Source organism: Lepidochelys kempii, chromosome 22, assembly GCF_965140265.1.
Source record: "Lepidochelys kempii isolate rLepKem1 chromosome 22, rLepKem1.hap2, whole genome shotgun sequence".
Lineage (NCBI taxonomy): Eukaryota > Metazoa > Chordata > Testudines > Cheloniidae > Lepidochelys > Lepidochelys kempii.
The window spans coordinates 799,605-809,961 of NC_133277.1; the positions used below are offsets into that span (position 1 = coordinate 799,605).

Genomic DNA, 10,357 nt, shown 5'->3' on the forward strand with positions numbered 1-10,357 from the left:
CTTTCTCTGAGATTTCCTTTCTTTCTGACACAGGGAGTGACCTATGTCTGGATTCTCTCTGTCTCCCATCAGGTGATGGGATGGTGAGTGAAAATGAGGAGGAGAAACCCCAGCAGGAAGATGCTGAGGAAGAAGAACCACATGGAACGTTATCAGGAAGATCCAAAGGGAATGTTTCCAGGAGTTGTGCACTCCCAGAAAAAGCAAAAGCATGTGAGACTGAGCAGAGGCCAGAGGAAAACTTCAGTAGCCACTCAGACCTTAATACACGTGAGAGAATCAACTTGGAAGAGACACGCTACACATGCCATAAGTGTGGGAAAAGCTTCAATCGGAGCTCAACCCTTCTCACACATTGGAGAACCCACACTGGAGAGAAACCCTACACATGCTCTGAGTGCGGGAAAAGCTTCAATCGGAGCTCTGCCCTTATCACACATCAGAGAATCCACACCGGTGAGAAACCTTATGGATGCTCTGAGTGTGGGAAATGCTTCAGTCAGAGGCCACACCTTACTGCACATCGGACAATCCACACAGGTGAGAAACCTTATGAATGCTCTGAGTGTGGGAAACACTTCATTGATAGTTCAACCCTCATCTCACATCAGCGAATCCACACAGGAGAGATGCCCTACACATGTTCTGAGTGTGGGAAAAGCTTTAATCAGCACTCACACCTTATCACACATTGGAGAACCCACACTGGAGAGAAACCCTACACGTGCTCCGAGTGCGGGAAAAGCTTCAATCAAAGCTCAAACCTTATCAAACATAGGAGAATCCACACGGGTGAGAAACCTCATGGATGCTCTGAGTGTGGGAAACGCTTCATTCATAGTTCAGCCCTCATCTCACATCAGAGAATCCACACAGGTGAGAAACCTCATGGATGCTCTGAGTGTGGGAAACGCTTCAGTGATAGATCAGCCCTCATCTCACATCAGCGAATCCACACAGGAGAGATGCCCTACACATGCTCTGAGTGTGGGAAAAGTTTTAGTCGACACTCAGCCCTTATCACACATCGTAGAATCCACACAGGAGAGAAACTCTACACATGCTCTGAGTGTGGGAAAAGCTTCAATCGGAGCTCAAACCTTATCACACATAGGAGAATCCACACAGGTGAAAAACCTTATGGATGCTCTGAGTGTGGGAAACGCTTCATTCATAGTTCAGCCCTCATCTCACATCAGAGAATCCATACAGGAGAGACGCCCTACACATGCGCAGAGTGCGGGAAAAGCTTCAATCAGAGCTCTGCCCTGATCACACATCAGAGAATCCACACAGGAGAAACGCCCTACACATGCTCTGAGTGTGGGAAAAGCTTCAATCAGAGCTCAAACCTTATCACACATAGGAGAATCCACACGGGTGAAAAACCTTATGGATGCTCTGAGTGTGGGAAACGCTTCATCGATAATTCAACCCTCATCTCACATCAGCGGATCCACACAGGAGAGAGGCCCTACACATGCGCTGAGTGTGGAAAAAGCTTCAATCAGAGCTCAAACCTTATCAAACATCAGAGAATCCACACAGGAGAGATGCCCTTCACATGCTCTGAGTGTGGGAAAAGCTTTAGTCAGCACTCACAACTTATCACACATTGTAGAATCCACACAGGAGAGAAACCCTACACATGCTCTGAGTGCGGGAAACGCTTCAGTTATAGCTCAGCCCTTACCACACATCAGAGAATCCACACGGGTGAAAAACCTTATGGATGCTCTGAGTGTGGGAAACGCTTCATTCATAGTTCAGCCCTCATCTCACATCAGCGAATCCACACAGGAGAGAAGCCCTACACATGCTCTGAGTGCGGGAAAAGCTTCAATCAGAATTCTACCCTGGTCACACATCAGAGAATCCACACAGGAGAGACGCCCTACGCATGCTCTGAGTGTGGAAAAAGCTTTAATCAGAGTTCAAACCTTATTAAACATCAGAGAATCCACATGAGAGAGACGCCCTACGGATTATCTGAGCATGGGAAAACCTTCAATCGGAGCTCAAGCCTTATTAGACATCAGAAAATCCACCTGGGAGAGACACCCTACACCTGCTCTGAGTGCGGGAAAAGCTTCAGTTATAGCTCAAAGCTTATCACACATCAGAGAATCCACAGTGGAGAGAGACCCTACACATGCTCTGAGTGTGGGAAAACCTTCAATCAGAGCTCAAGCCTTATTAGACATCAGAAAATCCACATGAGAGAGAATTGTAATAAATGTCTTGACTAGGGCTGGCCAAAGACTTTTTTTTTTTTTAAATCACATTTGCTAATTCCCACATAGTGATCTTGCACCATCTTCACCGTGGTCTCTCAGCTCCCTGAGATGAGTTCCCTGCTTCTGCCTTTGCAGCTCACCCTTCTTTGGGGTCAGTCCTGTGATCTTTTCTATCAATTCCTTTCCTTTCGAGTCATAGGAGTGTGTGTCCTTCCAGCCAGGAATGTTCATCAGCTCCAGGTGGGAGAGAGGTTTGATCCCAACAAGCTACACTGAGGCAAAAACTACCTGTGCCTTACATCCACTAGGGCTGTACATGGCATTGGCTGCTCAAGTTAGTGATCTTGGTGTAAAAAGACAATTAAACTTGTAGTGCAGATGCAGCCCATGAGCAGTGGTTGGCGTTAGCTTTCCCCTTGACCTGACCTAAACTCCATCACTTTTCCTAGTCTAAACAAACCCTGAGCACCATGGTTATACTGTTCCCCCATTTCAAAGCAATTGGTAGTCATCAAGTTCCCCTTTCGGGAACAAATGGTTTCGTTCCCAGTTGCTCTGATGTTGCTTCAGGTTGTTCTGGAGAGCAGATATTTTTACTACCATTTCCTCACTTATAATATATTGAACTATAACAAAGAGCTGGAACAGGGCAGGGATGGGGGGAAATGTCATTTCACCCTCTGTAACAATAAAAGAAGATAGGCTAAGTCAGAGGGATTCCCTTATTTCCTATCACCGTTCCAATCCCCCTATTGTTCAATTGGTTAGGTCAATATTTTGTCTAAAGGGCTGGGAAGAGTATTCCCTAGTAAATGACTTGTAACTAAGCAAAATACCCATGCATTTGGCTCCCAAAGCAGTTGTGGCCCAGGCCCTGCAGGAGGTCGCTCCTGAAGAGATCTCCTTCCTAATCAGATGCATGTTGCCTATTATTTGGGAAATGCAATCCCTATCTAGGTAGAGATGGGACAAATGGAAGTGACATTTCTGTTCAGCTCACTCCTGGGAGATGCTGCAAATGTGTACAAAATGAAATCCGTGTTGAAAGTGATATAGCTGCAGAAAGATACCTTTTTTTAATAGATACCTGACATTTGGTGTCTTACAAGGATTCTAAGGCACTCCTGAATTTGGTCCCTAATTTAAATCTGTGCCACCAGATTAAAGAAATAAAAGGGCATATTTGGGGAAATTATACGTCACTATCGCTACTGATATGTTGTGGGGTTGGTGAAGAATTCTATTCCAGAGAAGTGTAAAATTACTCTAAGTAAAGTCAAAGATTTGACAAGAACTCAGGTAGAAATTGCAGGTACTAGTGGTTGATTGTTCACCCCAAAGATGGACACTATGGTGACCTGTGGCCCAGGTAAACTATTTTTAGAACACTGCTCCCTAGTTAAGTGGCATTAATGACACTCCTAAAGGATGCCATGATTACATTGGGTACAACTGTCTTTTACCATTTAGATCCAAAGTTTCATGAAGCACAGACAGAATCATAGAAGATTAGGGTTGGAAGATACCTCAAGACGTCCTCTAGTCCAACCCCCTGCTCAAAGCAGGACCAACACCAACTAAATCATTCCAACCAGGGCTTTGTCAAGCCGGGCCTTAAAAACCTTTAAGGATGGAGATTCCACCACCTCCTTAGGTAACACATTCTAGTGCTTCACTAACCTCCTAGTGAAATAGTGTTTCCTAATATCCAACCTAGACCTCCCCCACTTCAACTTGAGACCACTGCTCCTTGTTCTGTCATCCGCCACCACTGAGAACAGCCGAGCTCCATCCTCTTTAGAACCCCACTTCAGGTAGTTGAAGGCTGCTATCGAATCCCCCCTCACTCTTCTGCAGACTAAACAAGCTCAGTTACCTCAGCCTCCTCATAAGTCATGTGCCCCAGCCCCCTGATCATTTTTGTTGCCCTCTGCTGGACTCTCTCAAATTTGTCCACATCCTTTCTGTAGTGGGAGGCCCAAAACTGGATGCAATGCTCCAGGTATGGCTTCACCAGTGCCAAATAGAGGGGAATAAACAATTCCCTAGATCTGCTGGCAATGCTCCTACTAGTGCAGAGTTCAGAGTGGGGAGGGAACCCTGACATGGTGGCAGTGATGGGATCATTTTGAACCAGAAGCGCAGACCTCAGGATTTTAAAAGGACACTTTTTTTTAAGCTGAGAGCAGCTTGAGGTTTGTTTTTTTTTTCTTTGCCTGAGGACAGAGTAGTTAAGCTATAGCAAAGGAATTCACAAGCTGTTCCCCTCCTCCCCCCACAGCTCTCAGGCTAGGCTAGGCTAAGGCAGGAAAGTTAGCAAAGATGACAGAAAGTGAGGTCCAGAAGAAACTGGAATTAGCCAGAAGAAGCTGAAGAGAAACAGAAGGCATATGAAAGACACATGGACTTACAGCGCTTGGAGGTGGAGGAGAGGAAAAAGGCAAAACACTTGGAGATGGAGTTAGAGCTGAAGTTCTTATAGCTGGAAAGGGTTAAGCTGGGTCTACCAGATAACCCTAACAGTCCTTCTCCAGGTACCTCTCCCCATTCCTAAAATTTCCCCACCTACAAGGTAGGCAATGATACAGAGGCCTTCTTAGAAAATTCTGAAAGTGCCTGCCTTGGATACAGCATCTCAACAGACCAGTATATGGTGGAGCAGAGGCTGCAGCTCAGTGGACGCTTAGCTGAAATGCTTAAAGAACACATGAACAACTAAGAACTTTTTTTAAAAAAGGCCAGAATTAGAATGGAGCTAACACCCAAGCATGCCCGTCGGCAGTTCAGAGCCCTAAGATGGAAACCAGACATGGCATTTTCCCGACACGCCTACCCCATTGTAAAAAATCGGGATGCCTGGATATCAGGAGCAAGTGCTAAATCTCTGGAAGATCTGCAGGTGGGAAGAAGGTTATCCCATGGAGGGACACTGGAGCCCAGGTGTCAGCTATCCACCAGTCCTTAGTGGACCCCAAATTTATCAACCCAGAGGTCCAAGTGATGATTCAACCCTTCAAGTCAAACTCTTTAAACTAGCCTATAGCCAAGTTGCTTGTCCAGTACAAGGGCTGGTCAGGAATGTGCACTTTTGCAGTCTATCACAATTATCCCATTCCCATGCTGCTGAGGGAAGATTTGGCCAACGATGTGAAGCGGGCCAAGAGGGTGGGAATGGTCACCCGCAGCCAGGCTACGCAAACCTCCACACCTATCCCTGTTCCTGAGCCTTCTACAGGGCCCCGTCTATGTTCCCAGAGACCCAAACTGAGGAGGTAGAACTGGATCTCATGCCAATGACTGCAATAGCAGTAGTAAATCCAGTCCCAGAGACCCAACCAGAATGAATAGGCGGAGAAACCAGCACCAGAACCATTGCCAGCACTGAATCCAGCACTTGCAACCCCGTCTACAGCTCCAAAACCAGAGGGCACCATCGAGCTGCCCTGGCAGCAGCAGCTAAACCTGTGCAAGAGGCTCAGCCAGAGCCTGAAACACAACATAGTGCACCAGCAGAGAACGGTTAACAGTCAACGGAAACAGCCCCATCACCTGCATCGTGTCCAGAGGGACCAAGCCCGAGTCCACAATCCAATGAGGAACTGATGTCTCCACCATCAAGAGAACAGTTCCAGGCCGAACAGGAAGCAGATGAAAGCCTCCAGGGAGTTTGGACGGAGGCACGGAACAACCCACTACCTTTCAGCTCTTCTAATCAATCCTGGTTTGTTGTAGAAAGAGGTCTTTTATACAAGGAAACTTGTTCTGGTGGGCACCAGGAGGACTGGCATCCTCAGAGACAGTTGGTAGTTCCAACTAATTACAAGGTAAAGCTCTTGAGCTTAGCCCACGATCATCCTTGTGGCCATGCTGGGGTAAGCAGGACCAAAGACCGTTTGGGGAAGTCATTCCACAGCGTGGGAGTGGGCAAGGATGTTTCTATCTATGTCCAGTCTTGTGAAGTGTGCCAAAAAGTGGGGAAACCCCAAGTCCAGATCAAAGCCCCTCTCCAGCCACTTCCCATCATTGAAGTCCCATTTCAGTGAGTAGCTGTGGATATTCTGGGTCTTTTCCCTAAAAAGACACCCAGAGGAAAGCAGTACATACTGATTTTCATGGATTTTGCCACCCGATGGCCGGGAGCAGTAGCTCTAAGCTACATCAGGGCTAAAAGTGTGTGCCAGGCATTAACAGACATTTTTGCCAGGGTAGGTTGGTCATCCAACATCCTTATGGATTCGGGAACTAATTTCCTGGCAGGGGCCATGAAAAACCTTTGGGAAGCTCATGGGGTGAACTACTTGGTTGCCACCCCTTAGCACCATCAAACAAATGGCCTGTTGGAGAAGTTTAATGGGACTTCGGGGGCCATGATACATACATTCTTAACTGAGCGCTCCAGTGATTGGGACCTAGTGTTGCAGTAGTTGCTCTTTGCCTACATGGCTGTACCACATCCCAGTTTGGGGTTTTCACCATTTGAACTTGTATATGGCTGTGAGGTTAAGGGGCCATTGCAGTTGGTGAAGCAGCAATGGGAGGGGTTTACACCTTCTCCAGGAACTAACATTCTGGACTTTGTAACCAACCTACAAAACACCCTCCGAACCTCTCTAGCCCTTGCTAAAGAAAACCTACAGGATGCTCAAAAAGAGCAAAAAGCCTGGTATGATAAACATGCCAGAGAGCGTTCCTTCAAAGTAGGGGACCAGGTCATGGTCTTAAAGGCGCTCCAGGCCCATAAAATGGAAGCATCGTGGGAAGGGCCATTCACGGTCCAGGAGCGCCTTGGAGCTCTTAATTATCTCATAGCATTCCCCACTTCCAACCGAAAGCCTAAGGTGTACCATATTAATTCTCTAAAGTCCTTTTATTCCAGAGAATGAAAGGTTTGTCAGTTTACAGCCCAGGGAGGAGATGACATTGAGTGGCCTGAAGGTGTCTACTATGAAGGAAAAAATGCTGGTGGTGTGGAAGAGGTGAACCTTTCCATGACCCTCAGACGTATGCAGCGATAGTACTAGCTGTGCACCAGCTTTGTGCCGATGTTCTCAGCTACCCCAGGAGTGACCAAATGGGCATACCACTCCATTGACACAGGTAATACTCGCCCAATTAAATCCCAACCTTACGAGGTAACTCCTAATCATTTACCAGGTAACTCCTCAAGCTAAAACTGCTATAAAACGGGAGATCCAGGACATGCTACAGATGGGTGTAATCTGCCCCTCTGAAAGTGCCTGGGCATCTCCAGTGGTTCTAGTTCCCAAATCAGATGGGGAAATACGCTTTTGCGTGAACTACCATAAGCTAAATGCAGTAACTCGCCCAAACGACTATCGAATGCCACACAACAGATGAGCTGTTGGAGAAACTGGGACTTGTTTCTAGTTCATCTCTACCTTAGACTTAACCAATGGGTACTGGCAAGTACCGCTAGATGAATCCATCAAGGAAAAGTCGGCCTTCATCACCAATAAGGGGCTGTATGAATGTAATGTGCTCCCTTTCGGGCTGTGAAATACACCCACCACCTTCCAGAAACTTGTAGATGGTCTACAAGTGGGATTGGGAGAATCTGCAGTCACCTACCTTGACGATGTGGCCATATTTTCTGATTCCTGGGCAGAACACCTGGAGCATCTACAAAAATTCTTCAAGCGCATAAGGGAGGCAGGACTAACTGTTTGGGCTAAAAAGTGTCAAATAGGCCTAAACAAGAGTGACATGCATTGGACACCAGGTGGGTCAAGGAACTATCAATCCCCTACAGGCCAAAGTGGATGCTATCAAAAAGTGGCCTATCCCAAAGTCAAAGAAACCGGTCCAATCCTTCTTAGGCTTGGCCAGTTATTACAGGTGATTTGTACTGCAATACAGCCAAATTGCTGCCCCACTGACAGACCTAACCAAAAAGAAACAGCCAAATGCAGTTCAGTGGAATGAAGAGTGTCAGAAGGCCTTAACCAGCTTGAAGCAACACTCATGTCTGACCCTGTGCTAAGGGCCCCAGAGTTTGACAAACCATTCCTAGTAACCACAGATACGTCCGAGCGAGGTGTGGGAGCAGTTTTAGTGCAGGAAGAACCAGATCAAGAATTCTATACTGTCATATTTCTCAGTAAAAAACTGAGAGGAAAAGCCACTGTTAAATCACCAAAAAGGAATATTATGCCATTGTGTACACTCCGGAACAGCTACGCCCATATGTTTGGGGATGGCGTTTCCACCTGTAGACCGACCATGCTGTGCTGAAGTGGCTTCATACTGTCAAGGAAAATAACAAAAAACTTCTTTGGTGGAGTTTAGCTCTCCAAGATTTTGATTTTGAAATACAACACATTTTAGGGGCTTCTAACAAAGTGGCTGATGCACTCTCCTGTGAAAGTTTTTCCCAGAATCATTTACATCCTTAAAATTTGGAAAATATTGTTAGTTTTATATAATCAGTAGTGTGTCTAGAGGGGCATGTGTCTTATTAACTCTGTTTTTCTCCTAGAGCTCCAGGAAGAAATCACAGCCAGCATGGAACAGGCTGTCCAGCATCATCTATGATTTGGGGGGCATGTCATAAACATACAAATAAAGATAGCATAAAACCTTCCTGGGCAGCTGTACTGAATCTTTACCTGTAAGGGGTTAAGAAGCTCAAATAACCTGTTGACACCTGACCAAAAGGACCAATAAGGAAAGGAGACACTTTCAAATCTGGGAGGGGAGGTTTTGTTCGTGCTCTGTTTGTTCTCTCTCTGGATGGAGAGAGAGACCAGGCAGGTACAATGTCTCCTAAAAACATACCTGAACTGAACCATCTAAAATTACAAAAGTTGTAAGGCAAGGAAATGCATTAGATTATCTTCTGTTTTAGCTTGTGAATTTTCCCTATGCTAAGAGGTGGTTTTATTCCTGTTTTGTAACTGTGAAACTGAATCCAGAGGGGAGTCCTCTGTGTTTTAAATATTTTTATTACCCTGTAAAGTTACCTTCCATCCTGATTTTGCAGGTGTGATTCTTTTACTTTTTTCTTTATAATAAAGTTCTTCTTTTAAGAACCTGATTGTCCTTGTCATAAATATAAAGGGAAGGGTAAACCCCTTTAAAATCCCTCCTGGCCAGAGGAAAAATCCTCTCACCTGTAAAGGGTTCAGAAGCTAAAGGTAACCTTGCTGGCACCTGACCAAAATGACCAATGAGGAGACAAGATACTTTCAAAAGCTGGGAGGAGGGAGAAAAACAAAGGGTCTGGGTCTGTCTGTATGATGCTTTTGCTGGGGACAGAACAGGAATGGAATCTTAGAATTTAGTAAGTAATCTAGCTAGGTATGTGTTAGATTATGATTTCTTTAAATGGCTGAGAGAAGAGCTGTGCTGAATAGAATGACTATTCCTGTCTGTGTGTCTTTTTTGTAACTTAAGGTTTTGCCTAGAGGGATTCTCTGTGTTTTGAATCTAATTACCCTGTAAGGTATCTACTATCCTGATTTTACAGAGGTAATTCCTTTACTTCTATTAAAAGTCTTCTTGTAAGAAAACTGAATGCTTTTTTATTGTTCTAAGATCGAAGGGTTTGGGTCTGTGGTCACCTATGCAAATTGGTGAGGATTTTTACCAAACCTTCCCCAGGAAGTGGGGTGCAAGGGTTGGGAGAATTTTAGGGGGAAAGACGTGTCCAAACCACGTTTCCCAGTAAACCCAGATAAAGTTTGGTGGTGGCAGTGGAAATCCAAGGGTAAAATAATTTTGTACCTTGGGGAAGTTTTAACCTAAGCTGGTAAAAGTAAGCCTAGGAGGTTTTCATGCAGGTCCCTTCATCTGTACCCTAGAGTTCAGAGTGGGGAAGGAACCTTGACAGTGCTAAAAACCAAAAGGTTTGGTCTGTGCTCACTTTGTTAACCAATTGGTTATTATATTATTCTCAAGCCTCAATAGGAAAGGGAAGGTGGTTTGGGGGGATATTTTGGGGAAATAGGGACTCCAAGTGACCCTTTCCTGAACTTTTGTGTAAATCACTTGGTGGCAGCAATACTGTCCAAGGACAAGAAAGGGAATTTGTGCCTTGGGAAAGTTTTTAACCTAAGCTGCTAGAAATAAGCTTAGGGGGTCTTTCATGCGGGTCCCCACAT

General features: G+C 45.5%; 1 protein-coding gene across 7 annotated transcripts in view; it reads left to right on the plus strand.

The window, feature by feature from the left end:
* Positions 1-7,201, plus strand: part of LOC140901721 (uncharacterized) — a 49,613-nt gene extending 42,412 nt beyond the window's left edge. For 3 of the 7 annotated variants that reach the window (XM_073321058.1, XM_073321059.1, XM_073321061.1), the window contains one exon: positions 34-7,201. In XM_073321058.1, the coding sequence (XP_073177159.1) occupies positions 34-2,249 (2,216 nt within the window). In that variant the 3' untranslated portion in view covers positions 2,250-7,201. The remainder of the gene's footprint in view (positions 1-33) is intronic. The other 4 variants (XM_073321057.1, XM_073321060.1, XM_073321062.1 and 1 more) reach the window with 2 other exon arrangements.
* Positions 7,202-10,357: the final 3,156 nt, after the last annotated feature.